The sequence below is a fragment of the Dysidea avara genome, chromosome 4, assembly GCF_963678975.1.
Source record: "Dysidea avara chromosome 4, odDysAvar1.4, whole genome shotgun sequence".
In the NCBI taxonomy this organism is placed as follows: Eukaryota; Metazoa; Porifera; class Demospongiae; order Dictyoceratida; family Dysideidae; genus Dysidea; species Dysidea avara.
Window position 1 is genome coordinate 25,306,047 of NC_089275.1, and position 27,864 is coordinate 25,333,910.

Below are 27,864 nucleotides of genomic sequence, written 5' to 3' on the forward strand. Positions count from 1 at the left end.
ATTTGGTAAAAAGGTTTTATTTAGGAAATGTGTAGGAGAACTTGGCAGTTGCATGATGCAACCTCTTTATCCTTAAACAGAGAGCAGGTTGAGCTGTGTATATTGTCCAGTTTCCCATGTATGCAAAAATGAAATTAAATGTACATGGAACAGATGGAGTACAGATACAACTCATAGCTACATAGATGTGTGATATGCATGTAAGCTAGTTACAACAGAAGTAACCTGATTGCATGGCTTTGTTTCATTGTGTATAGTGGTGTATTGTGTATATTTCAGTCTCATCAGTCAGTGTTATGCCAACAAAGATTTGACCTTTCACCCTGTGTGCTAGTATACTACCATACTTTTAGGAGGGAGGGCAACTTAGTAAATAGTTGCACCTTATAACTGGCAAAAAGGTATACCTTAAAAGCAATCACACATCTACATATCACTGCACTACGGAAATAAAACTGAGTTTCTTTGTGCATTTTCTGAATAAAAAACTTAAATGAATTTGTACTATAAAATTTGCCTATAATGCTGGAATATAATTATGCACATTGATGACATCATTTTGACTTTGTAAGGAAATATTAGGTTCCTTTCACAAAAATATTATTGGCAGTTAATTGGATGTTCTTTATGCACATTATCTATAGTATTAGACCCCACCACATCACTGATTTTTTTCCCTTCTACTATATCAGTCATTTTTTATACCATTGGTCGGGTGGCTGAATGTATAATATTATAGCCTTTAGTAAGTTTGTTAAGTCAGTAACTAGCTAAAGCATGCAGTCTGAGAATATTACATTTTGGGTTGTATAAACTACCTACATACATTAATAATACTGCCCACCTTTTCAATATTATATAGTTTATGTGGCTGTAACATACAAATTAAAGAGTTTTGTGTACAGCGGTATGACTACAAACACACCTGTATAGAGTCTATATACTAATTTCAGATCACATCAAAAACATTTACACATAGCTACATGCATGGCATGTGTAACTAAAGCAAATACATAACTAAAAGTTTGCAATGTAACAATTGAAGCCTTCATTCACCAACAGGTTAACGGTCATGTTGAACTTTGTCCTTTCCTTCTCCAGCAGAGCTACAGCAGAAAAAATTAGTAGTATATACAATTAACAAGCTCCTTATAATAATACAGACTTTAGTACTCATGATCTTGAGATTTATCATCAGTTTCATCAGGCTGCAAATAATCACCAGTGTAATTGACATAATTCAGTAATTAGATATTAACCTCAAAATGTTCATAGCCTACAAAGTCGGGTTGCTTCATTGCTATGAATTAAAACACAAAATGAATACTTAAATAGATGACATCCATCCAACTGCTGCATGGATACTCAGTACATTACTATACGTATATTCACTATCAATTACAAATATTGGAGCTGACAGATCCAGGATGGGGCATTTGGGGCATCTACTCCTCCTCTTCCCACTTCCTTCTACTGTTTCCTTTTTTTAGAATGTCCAGATCATGTTTTGATATGCAAGATCAGTTTATCACTCAAGAAATACTTATATGGGTTCACAAAGCAGGGCATTACTCGCAAAATTACCTGAAAGAGGGGGTAAAACTGTTACACAGTACCCTTATTTGTGCTAAGTTCCTCTAATTATAGAGTTAGTGTGTAACAACAACTTGTAACAGTTCACAACCTTTCGAATCAACAGTGAAACACTACTGAGAGGTGATTATTTGCTGTTATATGCATACAACATAAGCCTGTAGCTATATACAAAAAAAATGCATTGCTCTTTTTAATAATGTGGATATGAACTAATTTGTGCCCCTCCCCTTGCCAGCTCATGGATGCTTCTGGCAATAGTGGCAATGAGAAAATTTGACAAGGTGTTTTGTACAAAGTCTATCATAGCAATACAAAGTGTGCATGCATATGGTACACTTATATATCATTGAGTGCAATTCGCGTCTCCATCAGTACAGATGTATCACCCCTACAACCAAAACAACTGTCTACAAACAGAGCTTCTTTCCTCGTTCCATCAAACAGTGGAATAGCCTCCAAATTATTGAAGCAGAAACTCTAGAACAATTTAATAATTACATTCTTAACTTAGATTTCCCTTTATTTTACTTTCTGAGGGTTTAACCCTCCTGGATATACGTAATCAGCTGTATTGCTGTCTTCCAGTACATAATCATAACCATATACATAACCCCCAAATGCACCACTGTGAAGCCAAAACTTTTCATCCAGCGTCATCCAAAACTTTCCAGCGTAAAAGTTCATCCATTAAAAAAAAACATTGTGGAAATATCATACCGTTATATGCAATGAAAATCACTTTTTAATACGGAATAGTCTCAGTGCACCTTATTTTAATAAACTCTACTATGCATGCATGACTAACTCCAAATGCAAGTCAAACATGGAAACTGCTTTAATGCTAAGTGGCCTAAAGAGTAGTAATATCTCAGTTTTTGGCCTAAAAATTTTTTCATGGTAACTCAAAAGTCATCTGTGTGTAATAATTATAGTTTTGTGACAAATTATATAGGACATTAATTTTTATAGTATATCATAATAGCTAGCAGGAAAGTTTGGTGAGAGGAAACAAATTTGTTGCAATAGAAAGTTGTTATAGTATAGCATCAGATTTGTCTGAACAAATGGTTTGGCGAACACTGTACTACTCACTCACCAAGCTTTTTTTTGTTATATGGTAAAAGTTTTATTTAGGAAATGCATAAGAGAACTTACCTGTATTTTGTTCTTCAGTGTATGATACAACCTCTTAACCTTTAACAGCGAGCAGGCTGAGGTGCATATGTATTTGCCAGTTTCCCATGCATGGAAAATAATGAAATTAAATGTACATGGAACAAATGGAAAACAGCTCATAGCTACATAGAAGTTTGATTACTTTATGTATGCATATACCGGTATATGTTATAACAGAAGTAGCCAACAAAAAGGACTCCTAAAAATAGATCTTCCTGCAGAACCCCACAGTGAAGTAAGACAGGTGTTACGCTCTATATTGCAATAGATCTTCTAGGGCTCTATTGGTGAAGATTAGGCTTTCTTCTACTAGTTTCAATTTGTAACTGCCACAGTAAAACTGCTTTCTTCTGGCAAACTTTTTTACTTCAAATAAATCTAAACTAAATGTAGTGCCAATGAAAGAGATGTACTCTGTGTACACATGGAAAATTATTGTCATTATTGTTAACTTGGGAGAATTTACTATCAGAGTAGCAACACCTTCACCAGTTGCTGATGCCACACACAGTACCAGTCCACCGTGAGCTGACACTGAGTGCATAAATGCATCAGTTCCAGATGATTTAATGTACACTTCCTCCAAATTGCAATTATATGTAAGTGCACAAGATGGACTATTATGATGAGTATATTTGAGACTCTTACAGCTTGTTATTATTTCTGCCAAAGCAGTGTATTGATAGCGGTTCATTACACAATGAATGCATGAGTGATGGGAAGAACGGTATTAACAGTTCTCCTGAATTACCTTTGATATTGTCCCTGCATTCAATACAAGGCCACCTTATGTTATTGTTTTCAGACTTGAACATTTCTGATATAGAACAATAACTGTCTGTACAGTTTGAAAGTCTTCATTTTGACTTTTTGAGGTATCAAAACACAAGACTCAATGGCCAGATAGGTCATTCTCATATCTGCCAATATTTCCCATAATAGAACTAGACTCTACATATTTGCTACAGATATACCCAACAGATTTAGCCCTTGTAGATTATTACAACAACTAGCTAATATATGTAACTGTATACGACTGACTGTAGCTATATGGTATCTTTGTTGAGCTTGACTATTGTTGCTTTTTGTAGTGATTCGCTGCCATATGTACAACTTGTCAATGATTAAAGATTTTTGTTCAATCCTAGCAAACCGTAATCACTAGATTTTAGGGTACTTGACAGGCCAAACTCCAACCGAAACATTGGCAATATTGGGGAAAGATCTGTTGTAACTTTGTAACTGCTATAAAACTTGATACTACTATAGTGTGACCAACTGGTACAGTGGGATTTAAACTCAATGTACTCATCTGTACAGATATCCATGCTTGGTACAATGTCTAGCGTCTGTGGTAGAAACCCTTGCTTTGTCCAGTTTTCCATCCATAAGAGTGGTGATGAATAAAGCCAGGTGTGTATATCATCTCCCTTTGATTGTATTCTTATGGTCAGTTTGTTCGGGCTTGAACCAATCAAAACTAGTGACTCAATCTCACACGTCACAAAATATCTAAATGCTGCAAATTCCTCAAACAATGTGTGATGGCTCTTAGTTTTTCTGGTTGTAGTTCAGTGGTTGTTGATAAGTTAAGCCGCATAACACGTCTGCAATGGTAAATCAATACACATAACCCAAAAAAGGTCATGTGATCAACAAAAGTAAAGTGCTTAACGTATTTTCACATTGCTTCAACATGTTCTTCACTTCAGTTTCCTTGCTACCAAGATGTGGCAATATAAAGTGCCTCCACAGTGAAGGTGTTTCACTAATTCTTTAAATGTGACTGGATTTTGGGAAAACGATCCAAATCGCACATTAGAAGTTTCGAGATAAACGGTTTCAAAGAATTCAAGCCAGCATAACTCTCCAAGGATAGCAAGCACGCGTATGAAATTTACACTAAAGATGCATCAATCTGTTACCTTTCAGACCACTTCCAGTACTTGTAGCTGCTCATAGAGTTTCCCACCAAATAAGATGCGGGGTGGAGGCCGGGTGGGGGGTGGCGGTGTGGGCAAGGACTAGACCTCAAAATGGAGGCAGACCACGAATGGAGTCCAGAGACGAGATTACAGGGCTATGCTGGCTCCTTGGTGGCTGATATATATAGTATGAGCTGAATCCTCAAAAACATATAATAATTTATGGATGCAACTACACACGATCTTGAAATTTGGCTCATTTGTAGTACTGCTTGACCTGCTAAAAACATTTCAAAATCTTTTTGTTCAAATGTTTGACATAATATTTACGGCCAATCAAAATTTTCACAATACATTTCCTATGGGGAAGCCATATAAGTACATTGTCCATTACAGCCCATTCCTGAACTTGTATGGAGCCAAACTGTATGTGTCTGTTGTTGACACCTTTGCTGTTACCAATAATCATCTGGTTGGCTGAAATGTTAACTCTGTTGAGAAAAAATGCACTTTTAATTTTTAGCTGTTTTTCAGGATTCAGCTCAATGTGAACATATACTATAGTAAAATCTACAGAAAAACGTCTGGTCAACATTATCAGGCTGTCCACCAGTAAACCACTGATTCTTGCCAAGCCAGATCCTTCACAAGTCCTAAAACCGCCATTCGAGCTCTACACACCACCCAGAAAAGATGCCTGTTGAAACCAGCCTCGAGTAGTTTGAGTAGTACTGAGTGTCAAAACTACTAGTACAATAGTGTAGCTACCCACTGGAGGTGTAAGTTTGATTTTGACTGATGTGTGATTTGGATCGGTTTTGTAAAATCTGGTCACAAATCTCTAAAGCACTAGGTAAAAAGGAGAATTATAAACTAGAAGTTCAGGAGGTAATACCGTCAATAAATTGTTCTTAACGGTGCCTTTCATGCTAGTTTCACTAAATCTGATATCAGTTGTTAATTTAGTTTTTTCAAGGGTGTAAACACCCCTCCACCCCCACAGCACTAGATTATGACTATATGGTAAAGTGCTGGACAAAATAAAACTGTAATCATAGACCAATGCAATGGAAGCACTTGACCACATGATCAGGTATTGCTGGCAGGGTCAAGTGTATCAACTCTGAATTGTTTGGTACTGGGGGAGCTTAAATTCCTGGCCAGTGTTATGGTTAAAATAGCTGCAGGATACAGTGTAAGTATAAAACAGTTGAGGATTTTGATGAAGTTTTATCTGAATTCGAGTTCAGGCTTAACATTAATTTTATAGCTATATTTTTCACCTTGTATAGCCTACTGCATACAGCTCACAATCACATAAAAGTGCTACACAGTGCTAGATTTTTTAAGTGCATTACTATAAGCACCTATATTATACTGAACAATTTTGATTTTGGTCATGTCTTTAGCTAGCTGAGCTGGACTGGCCACTCATTCTTCATAACCACGGGACCACTGTTTCACTGAAGAAGCTATTGATCAATTTTTCAGTCACGTATGGACCTGATACTGACTTAAAGTATATTTTGGTATAGCTAATGAGATTTGTTGTGACCGCTTGTTGGCATGCAGTGGTAAACTCCATGCCAACTCTTTTACAAAATTACGGAATGTGGGATCGTTAGTCACTTAAAGTCCTCACGATCATGTATGCATGCAGTAGAGCTAGCTAGTCAAGTTGTTATGCTTTGACTAAAATTCGTACATCTTCATGCACTCTACTGGTAGTCTCGTAAATGTAATATGGTGGCAGTCACTCACTCATCTCGTGAGACACATACATAGTACTTTGTAATTTTGTAAGTTACTGCTGTTTCCAAACCTGTTGGAATGTGTTTAACTGATACATCTAACAGTGAAGTACATCATACATCCTCAATTTAATAATTATGGAATATTTGCTTGATACTGCATAGCTTACAATGTACACGTACGTACAGTACCATGAGGCCCCTCTCCCAGGTACAAGAATGAGGTGATATGACATAATTATTGTATATAATGTACTACATACGTGTACACCTGTAACCTGTAATGTGTATAAATATTGTTGAAATCTACATACAATAAGTGGTAGGAGCAAAATAGTACAATGATGTTGTTTATCAACACTCACAAGATAATAGGACTTACAGTTAAACTATGCAGTTAACACAATTTAGACAGCAGTTTCCATAACTTCTCCTTGACCAAAACTAGGTAGCAAACCATAGTACCCCACTATAGCATCAAAATGTTCCTGCACATTGGGATATAGTTCTACTAGCTGATCAAACTCTGACTTGCGCACAACAATGATATCAACATGATTTATTGCAATTGCTGTGACTTCTTTCTGGTGTTTGTTGTAGAAGCTGTTTAGTCCAAAAAAACTGCCACTAGTCAGAACACTTTGCTGAGTAGTAATGTCAGTAGATATCCTCACCTAAATACAGGCATTCCAATAGAACTGACTGATACTAGTACACTATACTTACACTTCCATCTTGAATAATGTAAAGATCATAATTTATATCTCTTGTAACAACAATATACTGATTAGGTAGATAAAAAAATTTCTTTAATGTCAGTGAAAGCCTTCGTAAGAATGCTTCATCTATATCAACAAACAATGGGATCTAAAGAGATTTAGCACATACATACGTAAATAGCTAAATACATGTGACTAGCTAATTTGCTTCTTACTTTTCGTAACAATCTTTCTGTCCCAGCCATTGCTATTTCAGCCTGCATGCTAAATGACAAGTCATTCAATAAGGAATGGTAATGTATGTTTCTGTAAGAAGAACAAACATTGACCTCTACAAAGTCAGGAAGAAATATACAGACCGTTTTCTTGCCCAGATATAATCCAAATACTCAAGCACATGTCTTTGAAGACTTGATGTGATCTTCTTTTGTTTCATGTATTTCTGTACATATAACCAATGGTAATTTGGATACACAGGACAAACCCAAATATCTAGTATCTTTGAATTATAGATGCAATCATAAGCATGAGTCCATATACAGTACATCCAAATGTTTAAATCTGTGAACAACCCGTGTGTGTGTGTGCATGCTCAATCTGTGCCATCTAGGGGGAGTCACTAGAGCTCTTCTGTGGGAAAAGCTGTTTTGTTTCTGGATGTGAGAAGACTTAAATCCATTGTTCTGAGGACTTAATCTGGCACAGTAAGTACTGTGTTGGTCACCTCCTCCAACAAAACAGACTACACACTGTAGTGTGTGAACAAAATTTCCATCACAATAGTGTTCTCATTCAGCACTGTATGCATTAATAAGTCCCTGTATAATGGGAAATTCACTAACAAACAGAAAACAGTGAAAACTGAATGTTTTCTTTTGTGGGTGATATGATATCACCACTGCACAGTAACACTAACCTTTATTGCTATAATCTTTCCCTTAAACTCTACCAGGTTCTTATTCCAGTTAAATATTTCAGACGCAACATTTCCCAAGATGAAACCAAACATCAGTTTACCAATGATCATGACACAACTGGAGATTATCATTTCAAGCACATTAGTAGCTGAGATTTCACCATATCCAGTAGTGGTCAGTGTAGTCACTGACCAGTATAGGCTAACCAGGTAGTGATATTGGTCAGTGTCAACTAAACCTGTAATAATAATAATACTGTATACCCATTGTTAAATGCAGTGTTATGATGGTGTATATATGTGCATGTGTGTGTACATGTGTGTGTACATGTGTGTGTACATGTGTGTGTACATGTGTGTGTACATGTGTGTGCGCGTGCATGTGTGCATGTGTGAGAGGCAGCATAGCCAAGTGGATAGAGCATCAGCCTGGTGATCGAATCAATGCCCAGTTATGCCAAGTTAGTGTTGTTGTTTCCTTGAGCAAGAAACTATACTGACAATCTCACATTGCTCCAGCTGTTTAAATGGGGACCTGGTGGCCTGGTGTCAATGAAGCAGCCCACCCAGCAGTAACATCAATGGGTACCTGTTGTAAACTTGGGAAGCAAATCCTCAACTGTCCATGTCTCGCATAGTAGGTGAAGGGACTTCAAGTGCCCATGCCTTCACCTGTGAGACATGGCAAAGCCTCCTGTAGGTTACTAGTCCTACCCCAGATGAATTTGCTATGCTGACTTATAGCATCTGAGTAACTCACAGGTGTCCCAGTGTTGTTCCAGTGGGTAGGTGTGACTGTGCTCACATGCATGATATGGTGTGTGTGCGTGTGTGCATGTGCATGTGTGTATCTGGGGTGCAGATACCTGGGTTCCCATTCAGGTAGCTATGAAAAAGCTAGAGACATTTCATCATTGCTGTATTAGATGCATAATGGGTATTGGATGGGTTGTACGAGTTTATGGAAACAATTAAGTAATGAAGGAGTGGAGAGAAATCCTTTAGAAGAAGCCTGTAACTACCCGCCCTCACCACTGATCTGATTTAGATTTTTCAGCAAGAGCATCATCCACTGGATGACTCCCTTCTAAAGCCTAATGTCCGTGCATGATTGTGTATTTGTGTAACCTTTCTGTGTGTCATCTTCACAGTACCTGCTAATCTGGCCCAAGATTCAGTACGACAGTTTGTTGCTGGACAACCTATTGCATACCACAAACATGCACTCCAGTGTGTAGACAGTGTCAGTAGTAAAACACATTGTAGTCCAATAGCAACCATGTGTAGTGACATCCTGTAACATAACAATTAGCTACAATTCATTGGGGTACAATAGATCACACAGAAAATCAGTATACTGCATAAATAATTACTCACAGTGCTCTAAATTGTTGGCTTTCTCCTCTCATAAAGGGAAGTAGCCTGACAATTCTCAACACTCTGTGTAGTCGTAGACAAAGAAACGTCACTGTCCTGGCATCATCGTCACTGATTGGTATTGCAAATATCTCAATAGGCAAGAGTAGAACAAGGTCAAATATCAATCCAGTTGGGGACCGCAAATAATGGAATGCAATTGCTTTATTGCTAGTAATTCTGTTACCATCTTTGTCTTGGTAGATTGTGAAAAACTTGAGGATTAGCTGTATAAATAATGAACTTATCCTGTACTTTTAAATACAATGACCAACCTCTATCACAAAGTAGAGTTCTGCAAGATAGCTCACCACATACCACCCAACAGATGTGTCCACAAAACTAGCCTAGTCATGTAATACATAATAATAAGCAGTGAATTCAGTCTTGTTACCTGGTAGGGTAGGACCAATGAAGTAAATAGTGCTAGAAAATGTCCAATAGCAGAAACTATTTGACCAGTATAACTCTCTGAGTCAATCATCAACCAACGACTTGGGCAGAATTGCTTTAGATTTTGTGCATCTTGATCAAACAATTCATCAGGTTGAGAAAAGTCTCCCACAGTGACATCCGGGAGAGCTACAGATTGTTCCTGAAGTTTTAATGAATGGTATCTCTTCTTTGCTACAGTCTTAATGTGCTCTGCAATGTCTGGATAATGTCTTAAGCAGTATTTGAGATCTGCTTTGCTCAGGATAAAAAGATCACAGTTTGTTTTTGCTCTAAAACAATATCATACAGTACAATTACTGTATAGTAGGGACCAAAAGGTTTGGGTGTGGCCCATGAAAAACATCACCCTAAAACCAGTCTCACTTTTCCTTGAGACGATGATGAAGCAGTATTGGTTAGGTAAAACTAAGCCCAAACAAGCCTTCACATCCACCCAAAACACTTTCAACAAGTTGCTATTAAATTTTTTTCTACATTGGAATTTTCTACTGACTAACTGACCGAGTAACTGATGCCTTCAGACAAGCGTAACTCAATAATGGCTAAGGCTTACAGGCTTGTCTTTTTCATTGTTTGACATCGCTTCAGCCAGACAAGTGCCTTTTGGCATACCGCAGTATGTATAATGCATTCTTCATGGACTTACCAGTGTCCTCCTTTGTGTCCCATTCATCTTTGCTGACAGCAAAAGGTGTCGATTTGGCAGTAGCACATGATGGCTTCCCTTTGTAAAGGAAATCATAAGTATTTTTCATAGTGGCTACTTTGATTGCAGAGGTGCTTTTCAAACAGTTCTTGATTCATACTGCTGTGTAGTAGTTGTACTTTGTAATTAGCTTATTATGTGCATGTCTTGTTTAGTTTTTGTAGTTGTAATTGTATACTTACTGTATTCCTTTGTTGGTTTTTGTAATGTGTATGTACATGTGTTCACTCCGGTAAGGAAGAACAGCTGTGCCGATTACCTGAGGTTAAATCAATAATTAATCAATCAAGAACATCGCTGACAATGCAGTGTAATGGATATTTCACTTTTCAATTGATAGCTGGGGTGCGTGGCACCACTTCTTTCTTTTGATGTGGAATGCATGGGTTCACCAGTCATAATAATTTTATTTTACAAAAAAAAGTTAACAAACAAGTACACAAAATTTTTTGGAATTTTCAACTATAGTAGGGACCATAGCACATTGATAAAAAGTACTGAAACAAGATGGATTAGTGCACAATATTAAATCACAATAAAACAAAAATGTTATATCCCTACTGTGCATTTCTGTTGTGGTATCTTGAGCATGCACAGTAGGGATATAACACTTCTTATTGTTTTACTGTGATTTAAGTCATTTAACATCGTGCACTACTCCAGCTTGTTTCAGTATTTTTTCAACATGCTATGGTCCCAACTTGTTGAAAATTCCATATTTTTTTGTGTACAGTACTTGTTCATTATTACAACCAATCTACCGTATAGGTGGTTTAATTGGCAAGGAATTTAATTCAACAGATAGTTGAAATTTGGTGTGTCCACCAAAATAAAATCCTGCCAATATCATTGTGAAATGCCAGCACGGCAGTGAATGAGCAGCTCATTCACCACCAATAGTCTGCCAATATTTGTAGTTCAATTTCTAATAAGTATTATAATTCCCACCAATTTAACCATTATTATAGCTTACTTAACAGTGGCAGTAATACGGCACCCAAGTAGACAGCTAATTTCACCAAAGAAATTTCCAGCACATATTTGAGTAATACGAATGCTTTCGTCTTTTCCAGCAAATATTTCAACTATTCCAGTGCTAATAAAATATATCTACAAGATGGAATATTAATATTGTAAATCATTACAGAATAGTATACAGACTTACCGCATTTCCCAAGTCTCCCTTCTTAAGAATTAATTCACCACTTAAGAAGAACACTGGTTTACAAGAGAGAGCCAACAATTTTAAAAATGATGTGTCTGCATTTTGAAAAATTGGAACCTATGTGATATACGATGACAACAATTACATTGTGGTTGCTCATTACCTGTTCAATCAATTTCTTGTGAAGATTCAGTGCAATATCAGCTTTAAGTGATACTGGCAGGCCTTCAAATATGTTCTGTAAGTCAATACCTCTTTCTTTTTGCCATAAATGTGCATAGTGACTGGACAAAAGTTATTCAGTATGATGTTAGAAACATGTGTTATTCCCTTACCACACAACTCTTTGAGTTATAGAAGAGTCAACTTTATTATCCTGAGTTAGGTTAAAATAAAATTCTAAAATTTAAAAATTATTATTCCCACCTTTAAGAAAACTTTTATTGCTGATATTTTTTCTTTGAAGGCACTATACAGAGAGGCAGTATTAGTCAAACCAGCAGCAATGCTTCCTAGCATGTATCCATAAGCTATCACTGATATGATCATGATTGTTAGTGCATATGTTCTCTGTTAAATGGAATAACAATCTTACTAATGTGAAATACAATGATGATATACCAACCTCAAAGTCTGTGTATGCTACAATATCGCCATAGCCTACAGACGTGGAACTTGCTGATGCCCAGTAAAATGTGGTCACATATCTCCGGAATCTGGAATCGTTTGTTGCTGAGCAAAAACAGGACAACAAGTAGTAAAGTTATAGTTGACAGTAGCTAACACACATAACACACACAGACCAATAATGTTTATAAAGATACAGTACTATCAGAACTTTGAAATGCTACTAAAAAAGCAATCGTTCATCTGATCAAATGTAGTGTGCCTTGTTAATGTATATATACAAATTACCTACCAAAAGGTGTTAGTGCAGTCTCTTGAAACACCCAACCACTAGTGGTACATGTAGAATCACCAGTGACTTGCAGTAAAGTATCGGCCCACACAGAACATGCTACTGTGTACCAGCAGCAGGAAATCCAGTGTGTCCCAAGTCCCAGAAAAATGAAAAACTTGATTGATCTATACAAATGCAAATTATGCATCTTGTGTTTGTATCAGTTTAGTATGCTCACTGACTTTAACAAGTTAGCAGGCATGTACATAGATTCTTCAACATAATCGAAGATGAGAATCTATTTGACGACGAACATGAAAATACTATACGTATGTAGTAATCCTGGATGCTCTTACCAGTTTGTAAGCTCTTATGAGTCGATTTAGCCTCACCAGTGATAACATAGTGAGTAACTCATCTAAGTAGAAAAAACTGATTTCATACATGATATAAAAAACATTCACACCTCCATTCCAAATAGCTAGAGACAGCAGTTCAGTGGGACAGTTACCCAAAAAGTCTAATAACAGGTTTGTTTTAAGGTAGTGTATGGCGCACATCACTGGAGCTGTCACTAGGATCCCTTCAGCATTGAAATAAGCAGTATGGACCTTCAGAACTCTAATACAACTAGGCTATAAGCACATTAATACACTATATACAAACACTTACATGTCAATGTAAAAGAAAGCATCAATGAAATAATTGATGGTCCAGAGTGGTGGACTTTTAATATAATATGAAGCTTGTAAGCTGATGGTTATGCAGCTAGTAAAACTTAGCACACAAATCAAAATTTCCCATACAACACTGGCCTTTGATTTAGGCATGAAAACATACCTTTAATGAAACCCAAAAATTGTAACAATGATTTTGATGGTTTGCAACTTACGGTAACAAAATGCACGCAAAGATTTTTTTAAGGTTCTCTTGGATTTTTTCCTTAGTTGAAAAGTGATGAAGCCCTATTTCACCACTTTGACTTGAGTTGGTGGATGTAGTACTCCTTTGGTGACGTTCAGCCAAACCTTGTCATTTAAATATAACAGCTATACATAGTGCAAAACTGGTCACATACTTTCTAATTGTGATTCACTCAGTCTATTGGACATTATTCTCATCAGCTTAACTTGTTCTCCTCTGCTTAGAGCAATTCCCATTTCGTCAAGTGTCAACACCTTATCATCATCAGGGTTGTACTTCAGGAATGTGACATTGGGATAAGTGGATACACTCAGGGGACAAGCCAGCTTAATTCTGTCAATATTGTCTGTTAAATTAGCAACTATTTTTGTCAACACTGATTGCCTAAAAACCAAGTGTCAAAATCTATTTCCTGTATAAGAGACATTATCTACACACCTTGTAACAATGTTTATTGGTACTGTCATTGATACTGCCAGAGCAGAGAATGTGTCATGTTTTATAAAGCTTCTTGGTGGTATAGTCCTCTTGCGACTGGTAATGTTAGCAAGTTTATCAATGATGTGTGTCTTCCTAAATGCTCTACTGATCTTCTGAAGTTGACTATAACATAAATTTAAATTCTATTCATTCTTTGATATACACACCTTTTAATCGCAGGAAACTCTTTCAAAATACTTTCCAACTCCAGCCTATCTATTCCCAATAGTTCACAATGTGTTGCAGCTCTGGCAGTTATTATAGAACGAGATTTACACAACAGGCACAACTGTATGATTTAAATAGCTATACAGTTTAAAATTATAACAATATTTTACTTCTCCAAAATATCCACCAGGTCCAATCTTAGCAATAACATGACTGAGGTTCTCAGCTAACACTTCCACTATTCCTTTCCTCACACAGAACATCTCATGGTAGATATCTCCATGATACATTATAAAGTCACCCGGGGAGTACAGATATACTGTCATGCTGGAGGCCAGCTTCTTCATGAAGGAAAGATCTGTGTTAGCAAACCATGGTATGTTCTCAATGGTTCCTCGTAGATCAGTAAATAATACTTCCTCCCTTAAACTCTCTGGCAAGTCACTCAACAAGTTTGAAACGCAGTTAGCCTCTCCCCTGATAGTATATATAATGTATTTACAATACAATGTCACTAAATGTGCACCTTGACTGTTTCCACAGTAGGTTATAATGATGATGAATTCTGCCAGGTAATTGTCTGTCTGTTGTGTGCTGTCTAACAAATTCCTTTACCACATGCAGTCTTCCTCGAAAGGCCACCCTAAAAAATTGCACATCAACAAATGTATGGATAGAATATGTGCTGCTGACTTTGATGCAAGGGCACTGGTCAGTGTTGCTGCAACAGCTCCAAGAATGTACCCATAGAGAATTATTCCAGTGATCATTGCAGATATGGCCAATATCTTATCTCTGTCATTGTATGGTGTAATGTCACCATATCCTACTGTTGTCATTGTAGTAGTAGCCCAATATAGTGAGGTAACATAGTCATGTAAAGCAGTTGTGTTGAGACTTAATCTTTGTTGGTGAGCCCAACTGTCCTTTAAACACCTACAAAATACAAAGTATATATCTGTGTACATGTTCTTTATGACTACAGACTTTCCATCATGGAAACAAGCTATCATAAACCATATACAAGCTCCAATGTGAGTTATGGTAGGAATGTAGACAAACATTCTAAGAAAATGTACTTTGCTTGAGCTGACTCGGACAGAGTGTGATAAATCATCTTCAAGTATCACCCACAACTGTGCATTGAACACACAATAGTAAATGCTGCATGTTAATATACGGCACTTTCCCTCACCCTCCACCATTTAAATACCCGGTTCAATTTGTAGAGGGCCACATAGTTCCAAGGATCATTCCACACAACAGAGAATATTTCAATTGGGAGAATAGCTATAAAATCTAATAAAAACTTCCAACTTTTGACATAATGAACGAGCACTGCCCACGGCTGATCAACTACTATAGCTAAAAACAAGACTTTCATAAGATCTAGATACACAGATTATAATACATCTTACCATTAGCTCCTTCATAAGCAATCTTCATGCTAACAATCATATCAGCAATAAACAGTACATCAATGACATAAGTAAAGGCAAACACAACACGTCCTGAACTACCACTGTTATATCCAGTATTAGGTTTGAAGCGGGTGAATGCAGCCATATAACAGTAGATCCATACAGTGAATAGAATTGTAATGAACATTAATGCATTCCAGATGATGTAAAACTTTGAACCAGGTACAACTATGTAGTCAATAAATTTCCTACAAACAAAATGCTTTATTATGAAACATGTATGCTAGCTATACGTACAGCTGTACCTGTACGTCCTTTGAATTGTGCCAACCTATATTATACGATGGAAGATGTTGTAAGGTATACGTGTACAACTGTATACCTTCTGAGGGAGATCTTTGATTTGCCTTTGCTTTGATTGTCTAATACTTCCAAACCTGATTATATGTTAAACAGTTTATAGTATAGTATATTACATACAATATTACACATATACCTTTCTGCCTCTCCTTCTGACAAGATACCTTCAATGACTGCACCATCATCAATTAGTATTATTGAGTTGGGTTCTTCTTGTGCATTTGCACAACTTTCTGCAAACTGTGTCCTCAAATTAGTCCTCAACTGCAGACCAACTAGAATCCCATCAGTCCGTGATATACAAGCTTATACTGCACATTTAGCTTACTGATTGGGTAGTGCTTTTCAAGGATGTGAAAGTCACTTGCTGATAAAATTGCTAGTTCACATAATGTACCAGCTCTTATTGTAACTGTAGACATCATCTTACACATCAAATTGATCTATGGTGTATAGTAATATATTAACACAATAGTAAGTTACTGGGTAGCAGTGACAATTCTAGACTCAACATACAAGGGGGCACAGCATCAATGTTGTAGAATAGATGTATAAGTAGAGATTTCAAGGGGATGCAACCCCAGAAAATAGCTACGATTTAAATGTTGGGTTGAAATTGGTACTAAAACTTAAAATTGCTAAAGTGAATCTACAATGCAACTTTTCCCCAAAATGGGTGGGGAAGGAACTGTCTGTGTTTTAGTGAAACTTTCATTGCAAAATTTGCATTACAATTCATGAAATTTATGTACATGAAAATTTCTCATTGCATACGAAAGTCTTATAGCAGTTTCCAACGACAATTCTTTATTATATGTACATACTTTTCCGAAGGAGTCACCAACATTTAGTGTATACTTGACTTGTCCTGACCCATCTATCACCTGTAATAGTAAAATTTCAAGGTAATAGACTGTTGGAGTAGTACAATTTAAATGCTTTAAGTTAATAAAACTTAATTATACTACATGACTGAAGTACACCTCTATCTTACTTCAATATTCCCTCTCTGAAGAAAGTATAGACCATCTCCAATTTCTCCTTTCCTAATGATCACTTCTCCTGGCAGATACAGTGCTGGTTTAATCATTTGTGACAGTTGCCGGAGATAGTGGGGACTGTTTCTCTGCATGAACTGTAAGGCAATCTGAAAGACAAATAATATAATCATTGTAGAAATATAGATGATGTTAACTACTATAGTGTTACTCTAAAACAAACTTACTGCATCTAACATGGTCTGGTGAGTCTCAGTGAACAAGGCTGTCCTAAGATTTTGCGGTAGCACGTTCAGTACATTTTCAATTTCCTCTCCTTTGTTTTCCTTCCACTACAATTAAAGGCTTTACTAAAAATCAATAGTAACAACTGTTACCATGTATTCATATCGGTCTACTACTCTTTTACGCAGAGTTTCTGGCAAAGTCATTTTCAGCTAAAAAAGACAAAAGAATGTAGTTATAAACCACATACAGTACCACTTACCATGTGCTCTCGAACAATCTTCAAATGATATTTGAATGTGCTAACTTTAGTTTCACGGTTTGTGAGTAGTGCAGCAAGTATACCAAGTATGATGCTCAGTTTGGTACATTCCACTATCATACAGATCAGGGCAGTTAACTTCTCCTTCCAATTTTGAGGGCGAATCTCTCCATAACTGTGCACACACAAAAACCCACATGTACATAATTGTACATGCATTTTAATATGCTAACAATTTGAAGAGTATCATAGTCTTATACAGCTAATCACAGCAAGGTTTATATTTATATCTCCACCAAAATAAAACAGTAAGCAATTTTTAGTATACAGTGTTTTCATCTTAAGCATGGAATCTGGTTATATGTCACTGACTTACCCCACTGTGGTAATTGTGGTAATACTCCAGTAGTAGGATGCTAAATATCTCTGATAGGATCCTGCTTCATTCATATTAATACCTGTAATGTGTGTAACATGTAGTATGATGTGCAAATGTCTGAGCACAGACTATTGCAGGAGGAGATCCAGGGTTTGGCAAGGGAGGGTACACCAGGGTAGTAGGTATATGGAGCAGGGGGTCTGGGGGAGGGGGCATAGCCCCCCCCAGAAGCTACAGCTATTTCATATGATTCAGGACTACAAATTTTGATGTGGAGTGGTTTTACGCACAAATATCTAAATTATACTGCTTTCTAAGTGATCAAGAGTTGTATAGGGATAAGTGACAGTCATGAGTAGTCAGCTATATAATATGAGCTTAAAGAGTGGCATACACAAGACCACGTGAATTTCATTTACAGAATATTCTTAGTAGGCTAAGTGTGCCCATGCATGGGATAGTGCTATAGATGCTAGTTTTTTCATACTCAGCAACTATGGATGTCTCAATAGAGTTACAAGTGGTGACTGTTCTATTAGAGTATTTGACTGACTGCTCTATTGGATCTAGTATAAAATTTTTTTTGGAGGGGATGGGGGGCATGTGTCCCTGTGCTCCCCCTTGGATCCGCCACTGTACAATATTGCATAACTTTAGGACCACCTGGTATTAAAGCTCTGGCAACTAAAAATGGTGCATTTTACTTCTGTTGTAAAGCTTTCAGTATTTCTTTAAAGTACTCTAATAAAAGATGTACTGACACATACTGTATACAAATTACACAGTGGTCACCATACCATAGTCCAGTTCAGTGGTGTTAGCCCAACTTCCATTCTTACACCTACCACCATCACTGATGTTGTCACAGGCTATCATGTACCATATACAAGACCAGAAGTGCATACTCAGCAGTGATGCTGAAATTGCCTTCAATGAAACCCAGAAGAATGAACTGGTCATTATATTGCTTTCCATATTACCTGCAATTGAAAACAAGAAAGAGTAAAACATACTCGTTATATGAAGATAACAGCTACTATAGCAACATATTCAGTGAGCAATTTGTTCTATTCCCTCCAATTCATATAGGGTATACAGCACAAAAATCATTGGCTTGTGATTAGGTAGGTACTATTGTGATAAATAAGGGTTGCCTGCTTAACAATAAAACTAAGATCAACTGTTACAAGAATAAATGACTTTGGTCTTGAGCCTATCTGTAAGCCAAGGGAGTAATTGCTCACTTGGGTCTAATAGAACATGGTGGGAAAAATAGCTATAAAGAGGAAAGTAATCTCACAGTTTCAACAAAACATAAATTTATAGAGCAGCTGATATTTTGTCACTTTAGCTAAACAGGGTTCAATGCATTTACTTACTAAAGAATTTGAAGACTCTGAAGAACCTCACACATCTGTTCAGTCGTAGATAAGCTGCTATAAGGACTTGGTCATCTGAGGCAAACGAGAATATTTCCAGTGGCAATAAGCTGAACACGTCTATTACAATTGTCTTTGCAACTTCTCTTCCAATTTTCCGATATTCTTTTATAACTCTTCCCTTGTGTTTGTACGACGTAACAAACTGAGACAGGACGTATAGTAAGTACATGAAGTCCATTAAGTAAATCATTGCCAAGTGCCATGAAATGTCAGCGTTGATAGCTGCTTGAAACCAAACGAAAACATAGCTTACATGTATAGCAATACATTGTAAGAAGTTCCAGATAAACACTCCATTCGAGTTAGGGTCTAACGGTAGCTTTAAACACCTGAGCATATCGCTAAAGTAGTGACTAGCTAGATGAAAAACGTTACTAAGTAAAACCGTGTCATTTGTAAATGGTACGTATTGATTGGCTATTTTTCGCGCACGCGCAGTTGTGTCCGAAAATCGCTCAACGTGAACGCTTTTCTATGATTCAACAAACATTGTATAAATCAGTAGACCTATGCTGTTGATTTGATGTCTCTACTTAGCGTTTCAATGTAATGGCAATGCTCTGCAGCTCTAGATGATAGTGGTTCGGTTTTTGCCGTGTCGTTAACGTCTTTCTTGCCGTGCTGTTTTTTTTTTTTTTTTTGCTAATCACTATAGTCCCATCAAGTGTATCCGGGTATAGCATCTTAATGATAGTTTACTCTCACACTACTACACTCCATGCATCATCTGGTCCATGACTGACCACTGCACTTTCAGTAGCTAGCTACTGTTAGTGCTATCCAAGATCAGTTGTATGATCAGTATCTATTAAAGCCTCTTCACCCACAAGGAACAAAAGCCACTGCCAAGGAAAAAACAGCTACACTATAAAATACTCTCCCATAAGCAAAACTAGGTGTTGTTGTTCTTGTCAAAATAAACTTTAACCCATCTGCAAACGGTTGAAACACTTCCCACAAACCTACTATATTTGGTCCCCGTTGTCACTGTAATACACCTAATACTGTAGCTCTCTTTCTGCCAATGTAATAAAAGCAACCCCAATAACAAAGGGAGTTAAGGAACTATTTTAAAATCAAACTCCTTATTACATACATTTTCTTCTATAATTCTGAATCCAAAAATAGAGGTCATGCCATTATCCAGGGTACACTGTGACATACTTAAAAGACGTGCAGAATGTTGAAGCATTCTTCTGTATTACTTTCCTCCATGGTAGCTAGTGAGTAGAATCCTGAAATTTGAACAGCTGCCTGTAAGTTGTACATGTACATACACACACACATAAAAGCATTTGATTTATTGTTTTAACTCCACACAATCGGCTATAGAGTTGTTTTTCCTTGCAGGAGCAAAGCCTTTGGCTACCATGCTAGCATGGTCACGCCTATCCAGTGAACCAGCACTGGGACATCTGTGTGCTACTGAGGTGATCAGAGTTTTGCAAGGCAAATTCTCCAGGGGAATGACTAGTAACTCACAGGACTCACAGGTGAAGGTGTGGATCTTCACCCATTATGTGAATCATGGACAGTTGGAATTTGTTTCCCTGAGGTAACTATTACTAACTATTGATGTTAATTATAAAAGTGGGTGGGCTACTTCCTCAGGTTACCAGGTCTCCATTAAACAGACTTAATTGAGCAATGTGGGTAAAGTTTCTTGCTCAAGGAAACAACAGTAACCGGGCATCAAACCTTACCAGGCCCAGAGCTACTTGGCTCTCTCATACACACACCTGCATGCGCACATGCGCACATGCACACACACACACACACACACACACACACACACACACACACACACACACACACACACAAACACGCATGCATGCATACACACACACAATCACATCTATTGTAGTTACTATATGCAAACAGAAACATGCTGGTTAGCATGCAAAAGTAAAACTATTAGCTGCCATTTAGATGGTCACACCAATCCAGACGTCTGAGTACTAAAGGCAAATCCTACTACAAGAAGAAGTTCCCTGTAAGATGGCTATACTGTGACTCATGCACATGAGTGAGTACTAAATGACTAGCTGCATGTTTTATAAGACACATGGATAGATAAATGGCATTTGCTTTTCTGTTTACATAAGGATAGGCTGTAGCAAATGAGAGCAAAGTTTCTTGTCAAATCATGCCCATCTGCAAAAATTTTAATTTCCTACCAGATAATAGTAATTCATATCATAGTACAATGATCATACAGAGCATTGAAATTTTTTAAAATTGTGTCCTTCATGTCAATGTGGCCAATGAAATAAAGTTAAAGTATAGTATGTTTGTTATAGCATCTCTTACAACTTTTAGAGAAGTTTTCTGAATGGATGTTCCTTCTACAAATGTTCTGTTAGCTGACGGCTATATTAGAGTATTTCAATTGACAGATGTACCCTACTTCACAGTTCACACTCCAAGTATACTGCACTCTTTTTACCATCTCTAGGTATCAAACAACATAGTGTCCCTGCTGCAGCATAAGTAGGAGTTTCTGGAGCCTCAGGAACCTCCTCCTTATAATGTGATGTGATTATTATACACAAACATAAGACGTGGAAATGTTGCAATAGATGCATTATAATGTGCACTCCCAAGTATTACTTGGTTTCAGCTCCTGAATTGTAATGGAGAACAGAACATAGAGTGTGTCTGCAAATGATCTGGATGGTAGATGGTATGAAATTACCAAGTATACAATGTAGTTACTATTTACTCAGTAACATATGTAGCACTGATAAACTACATAATTTTTTCTACATAGTTGTTTGTCAGTTTCAAATCCTTTGAATACTTTGACTGCTCTATTATGTTAGAGCATCTGATTTCAGGGCACTAAGTTCTTTGGTAGAGCCCAGTCCCTACTTGTACTGTTCATGAGAGAATTTGTATGACATGTCAGCTTATAAGTTGGTCTCAGCAATGTAGCAAACAGCAAAGTAATTTTGAATACAGTTCAAGAAAATTATCATGCAATATATTAGGGATCATGAAGGTTAGGGCTTTTCTGGACAAAACAATCACTCTAAAACTACCCTCACAATGCCTTCATGGCACCTTGGCAGTATTGGTTATGAATAACCAAGCCTAAAGGTTCCTTCAGTACAACCTGACAGGCTGACACACTTCTAAAAGTTGCTACAAAAAATTTTAGTGGAATTTTTCTAATGACTGACTGCCTGACTGATGCCTGCAGACAAGTGCAACTCAATACTACATGCTTGATTTTTTCACTGTTTGATGCTACTTCAGTTGGACAGGTGCCTTTTGGCATACTGCAGTATATACAATGCATGCTTCATGGACTTACCTGTGTCCTCCTTTGTGCCCAAATTCACTTTTGCTGACAGTGCAAGCTGTTGATTCATAGTAGTACCTCATGATGGCTTCCCTATGTTTGATGGAAATTGTCCGAGTTTTACGTTGTGATTGGATTGATTGCAGAGGTCCTTCTCCTAGCATTCTTCATTGTAATACTGTGAAACAGGCTGAACATAGCTGAAAACAAACCATACTGGCCACTTCACTAGTCAGTAATTGATATTTGGGACGTGCGTTCAGATGAAAACAATAAGCCTATCCATTCTAAAGTGGTATGCATGGGTTCACCAGCCATAACAATGATACAAAAAAAGTTAACAAACAAGTAAGGAAAATTAAGAAGTTTGATTATGGATCATAGAAATAAAAAGTAGTGAAACAAAGAAGAAACCTACACCTGAAGATATACTAGTATATCTTCAGGTGTAGGTGACCTCCCTTGTTTCACTACTTTTTATTTCTATAATTTCTTATACATGTACTTGTTATTCTTATATTCATTCATGATTAATTAACAATGTATGTAAGAACGTATTCACATGAACACTACGCCACATACATGCCCACAAATACACTTGCACTATATTGCTACCATGTAGACTGACAGATACATGTACATGCGTGTACACGTACACACACACACACACACACACACACACACACACACACACACACACACACAGCTTATCACCTGTCAAACGACAATAGCAGAGTCCTGGATCAAACTGGACCTGGCACAAACACACACACACACACATGCCACATACACGCACACATATTGGTAAGCATAATTCTAAAAACGAGAACATAAAATCAACAACTAATGAAGACAAAACCACCGTAATTTATTTTGTTTCTTTGCATCACTACTGGACTCTTCCACTAAAATACTCTAATAGAGCAGTCACCTTCAATCAAGACTGCAGTGGGCCAGCCATCACTACTACTTGAAGTTGATTAATGGACATGGATTGGTTTTATATTGAATTAATTGTGGAGAGACTGCTGCAGCTGCTTCTTGATGACAGTCATCAGGGGTGGATCCAGAGTTTGGAAAGAGGGGGGGCACTTTGCTGAAAAACAGTTGAAGACCAAAAAAAAAAAAAGGTCACAACAATAATAGCTAGTTATTTACCCCAAATAGCTATATCACGTCTGTTATGTAAAATAAAATCCTATTTATAGCTTCATAGGTAAGCTATACACTGCCTCATGAACATTGTGACTGCTTTATTAGAGTAATCGACTGCTCTATTAGAGTATCTCGATCTTGTATATGCAATTTCTTGAAGGGAGGGGGGACATTTGCCCCAAATGCCCCATCCTGGATCCGCCATTGGTCATACTACGGTGATTACATTTCACACTACTTCTTTAGCTTGTAGGCTTATATATTTAATAGTAATGTTAGGTTAACAGTTAATTAACAAAAAGAACACATGAGATGAGGTGGTATTACAGTCACTGACAACAATGTGGTACCGTGATGTAGCTTTTACTGAACTAAATGTGAGGGCAAAACTATTTTTAAAATGGTGCTATGGTTAGTATTGGGGATCAGACAAAAACACATTGCTATCTATGGACAGTCCATCAAATTCTTGACTGCTCTATTAATCCTGTGTGATGTTTAATTTAGATTTAACAACAGCAAATGGTATAAAACACTCAGTTGGTTATTTCCATACTCCATTTTGTTCCTAACCCAATTCCATTTCCCTAGAATTGTACTTATCGCACACCACTATACACTATATTAATGCTGCATTGTTTATGTTGCATTACTTATACTGGTACCAATGTCAATAGCAGTGGTACTCTCTATTCCATAAATATAGTAACTTCCTGTATTCACGCATTAATAAGATCAATCAAACAAGTACCACTTTTTACACCAGCAATTTGACCTATTAGATTATAGACTGATTGAATTATTGACTTCTAGAGAATAGGCTGGGCCATGGAGGAGAGTGCTGCCCTATTGTGAGAACCCCAGGGAGCACAGTTTATACTCTTATACAATATGGTTCTTTTCACAAAGAGGTCACCACTAATAGTACAATGTGTATATGGACCCATACAGTCAAGAGGTAGTCACTACTACTAATAGTCTTGTAGAACCAGGATCTAAATCCAATCAAGCAACCAAGAGACTGAATCAAGAAGCCCTTGATCAAGCACTCTGAGAGCTAATTTAACTTTAATGAGTATTTACGAAGCTTTTATGCTGTTGCCAAGTGACCACACTTTGAGGACAGTAGCAAGATCATGGAACAAAATAATTATAAGTGTCCAATTGCAAGGTTTCCACATTTCAGGGTGTCCTGTTTGAAGGATTCAACACTGCACGTTTGTAATTTAATGCTCTATTAGAGGTTAAACTCACGTGATTCATTTACCAGCGTTCCGGAAGAAAGGTGTGACGGTGCAGGGTAGATTTAATGCTAGCAGTTCAGTAAAAACATTCTAGTAGAAGTCTTCATATACCAGTATTATGAGTGAAAATGCTGATCTAACTCTGATTAACGCGCAGCATTCATCCACCCCTATTACGGAGGCAGCAACAGATGGCTGGGACAATCTCAAGGATTATTTCCAGATTAAGGGACGAAAACTTCTCGACCAATTCAACAACCTTGGCAGAAAATTATCAGATACTTTCACTGGAGTATCCATCTATGTCAACGGCTTTACGGAACCCAACGCGGACGAGCTGAAGACGCTTATCCACGACCACGGCGGAGCTTACTGTTATTACTACACGCCGTCCAAAGTGACGCACATCATCACAAATAATTTGCCTGATACTAAAGTGAAGAATTTAAGTGCTGGAGTAGTTGTATGCACTCCAGCATGGATAGTTGACAGTATTGCTGCTGAAAAGATTCTCCCAGTTTCAAACTACAGGTTGTACCATAAAGAAACAGAACAAGGGTCACTGAAATTTAGTACAGTTGGTAAGGGGAAAGGCTCTGCATCAGGGCCAACATTAAAGAAGGCTAAATTAGATGTAAAAGTTAGCAACACTACTGCTGGCAGTGGTAGCTTAGTAAAGTCCACTAGTACAACCTTACCATCTGCTGCTAATCTTATATCGGAGTTTTATTCTCACTCTCGATTACATCATTTGTCAACGTGGAGCACAGAGCTTAAAGAATTTACGTCAAGAATGAGGTCACAGATCACACCTAAGCTTGTTAAACTTCCTACAACACAGTCAGTAAGAAAAGATGGTTCTCAAATATTTGTACATATTGATTTGGATTGTTTCTTTGTGTCTGTCGGGCTAAGAGAGAGATCCCATTTAGTGGGTAAACCAGTGGCTGTTTCTCATTTCAAAAACAATTCTGTTAGAGATTGTGAGTCTGGAAAGAAACTACCCACTGAATCAATGTCTGATTTAGCATCTTGTAACTACCAGGCCCGTGATAAAGGGGTACGTAATGGTATGCTTGTGGGTAAGGCATTAAAACAATGTCCTGACCTGATTATAATACCGTATGAATTTGAAAAGTATCGCAGTGTTTCACAAACATTTTATGAGACGCTGTTGTCTGTGTTACCAGAAGTTGAGGCTGTGAGTTGTGATGAAGCCTATATGGAACTAACTGATTATGTCACTTCAGTCTCAGAGGCTTGTGAGGTTGTGGAGAAACTAAGAAATGAAATATTTAACAAAACACAGTGCCACGCTTCTGCAGGTATTGCCCATAACATGCTGTTAGCAAGATTGAGCACTCGGAAAGCAAAGCCATGTGGACAATATTATCTGCCAAGTTCCAGTGTTAAAGAGTTTTTGAGTAGCCACCTTGTATCTGATCTACCTGGAGTTGGTTATTCAATGTCATCAAAATTGAGTGGCCTAGGAGTTACTACTTGCCAGCAGTTGGCCCAACTCCCTATTTCAAAACTACACATAGAATTTGGGAAGAAAATTGGAACCAATTTATATAATTTTGCCCGAGGGATAGATGATAGGTGTCTGACCTTTGAAGTGGAAAGAAAATCATTATCAGCAGATGTCAATTTTGGTATCCGTTTTCAAAAATTTTCTGATGCCGATGAGTTTGTATCCAACTTGTCCAAGGAAGTAGAAAAAAGAGCTAACGAAAGTAATCTTGTTGGGAAACTGGTGACATTAAAACTCAAAGTACGTAAACCTGATGCACCTATTGAGACTGCCAAGTATCTTGGACATGGTGCTTGTTATAACTTATCAAAATCATTACATTTACCCACAGCCACATGTAAAGCTTCTGTTCTTGAAACAACATGTAACCAAATCCTACGACAGCTAAATATTTCTGTCACTGACATTAGAGGTATAGGGATACAATTAAATAAACTGGATAATACTTCTGTTAAGAAAATGGAATATGCTGACCTTCGTAAAACATTTGCAAATTCTAAACCAATCTCCAAAAGAGCAACGGACCCTGCAACTAGTACCCCTGAAATACCCAGTAAGGCTTCATATACACCAGTTGGTAGTAGTCTATTGGATGAGACATTTGAGATCCCTCCAGCATCTCAACTTGATGTGAGTGTGTTTGAGGCCCTGCCTGAACATTATAAGACAAAAATATCTGCTCTCTATGCTAGAGAAAATAGTAAAGCTACATCATCCATTCTGGATCCTTCTAATGCTATAAGTCCACCATCATCTAAACCCAAACCTGTAGACACCACTCAGTTTAGTGATACTAATATGGTGGCAGTGTTTGCATACTTAAGGGACTGGTTGAATCATTCAGAAGATGGACCTATTGAGAGTGACTTGGAGTTATTCAGTGAGTATCTAGTTAACCTATTGGCTACTCACATGGACGCTGTCTATTGTATGTTACGATATTTGTGGAGGAGAATAGCTAGCCAACAGTTGACTGGCTGGGAGTCCGGCTTTGTACAGTTGTTGTCAGCAGTGCAGGCTGAAATGGCAAAAAAATATAATGCAGAATTGAACACAGACTTTATTCAAAGTATGAGTGGTGTTGGTTGATACTGTATTGAATTGGAAGCATGTATGTGGACCATGTATTTAGTTTGTCATGACAAATTCTTTGGAATTGTTGCTTTGTAAAAAAATGCCATGATGTATAGAGAACTATGAAGCCAAGATGCAGGCACTTTTATATTGCAGACAAACACAGA

General features: G+C 37.3%; 2 protein-coding genes across 10 annotated transcripts; one reads left to right on the top strand and one right to left on the bottom strand.

The window, feature by feature from the left end:
- Nucleotides 1–875: 875 nt before the first annotated feature.
- LOC136254513 (uncharacterized) lies at nt 876–25,438 on the bottom strand. 9 transcript variants are annotated; one of them, XR_010700529.1, is made up of 46 exons: nt 25,100–25,438; nt 23,405–23,444; nt 18,742–18,924; nt 17,942–18,023; nt 17,566–17,740; nt 17,456–17,515; nt 17,306–17,410; nt 17,075–17,227; nt 16,905–16,964; nt 16,409–16,523; nt 16,217–16,355; nt 16,103–16,157; nt 16,026–16,051; nt 15,718–15,968; nt 15,495–15,664; nt 15,287–15,435; nt 14,993–15,235; nt 14,826–14,942; nt 14,470–14,776; nt 14,299–14,420; nt 14,090–14,254; nt 13,806–14,035; nt 13,620–13,755; nt 13,400–13,567; nt 13,194–13,348; nt 13,084–13,145; nt 12,970–13,025; nt 12,746–12,912; nt 12,452–12,558; nt 12,253–12,396; nt 12,162–12,202; nt 11,990–12,110; nt 11,827–11,943; nt 11,635–11,771; nt 9,894–10,224; nt 9,775–9,846; nt 9,461–9,726; nt 9,238–9,377; nt 8,084–8,322; nt 7,527–7,609; nt 7,383–7,473; nt 7,175–7,315; nt 6,831–7,122; nt 1,260–1,300; nt 1,166–1,208; nt 876–1,106 (listed from the first exon to the last, which is right to left on the bottom strand). XR_010700529.1 is itself a non-coding variant. In XM_066047232.1 (42 exons), exons 1-42 carry the CDS (start codon nt 19,721–19,723, stop codon nt 6,856–6,858), a joined length of 6,348 nt encoding a protein of 2,115 aa, XP_065903304.1. In that variant the 5' UTR covers nt 19,724–23,085; the 3' UTR covers nt 6,669–6,855. The 9 variants fall into 9 exon arrangements, 3 of the variants coding, with proteins under 3 accessions (XP_065903304.1, XP_065903305.1, XP_065903307.1); XR_010700531.1 differs by lacking the exon at nt 25,100–25,438 and adding an exon at nt 20,551–20,621 and having other exon boundaries at nt 23,405–23,753; XR_010700527.1 differs by lacking the exons at nt 23,405–23,444; nt 25,100–25,438 and adding an exon at nt 19,324–23,085.
- On the top strand, nt 25,079–27,857 carry LOC136254514 (DNA repair protein REV1-like). The gene has a single exon (XM_066047236.1). The coding sequence runs from the start codon at nt 25,208–25,210 to the stop codon at nt 27,710–27,712; it is 2,505 nt and encodes an 834-aa protein (XP_065903308.1). The 5' UTR covers nt 25,079–25,207; the 3' UTR covers nt 27,713–27,857.
- Nucleotides 27,858–27,864: the final 7 nt, after the last annotated feature.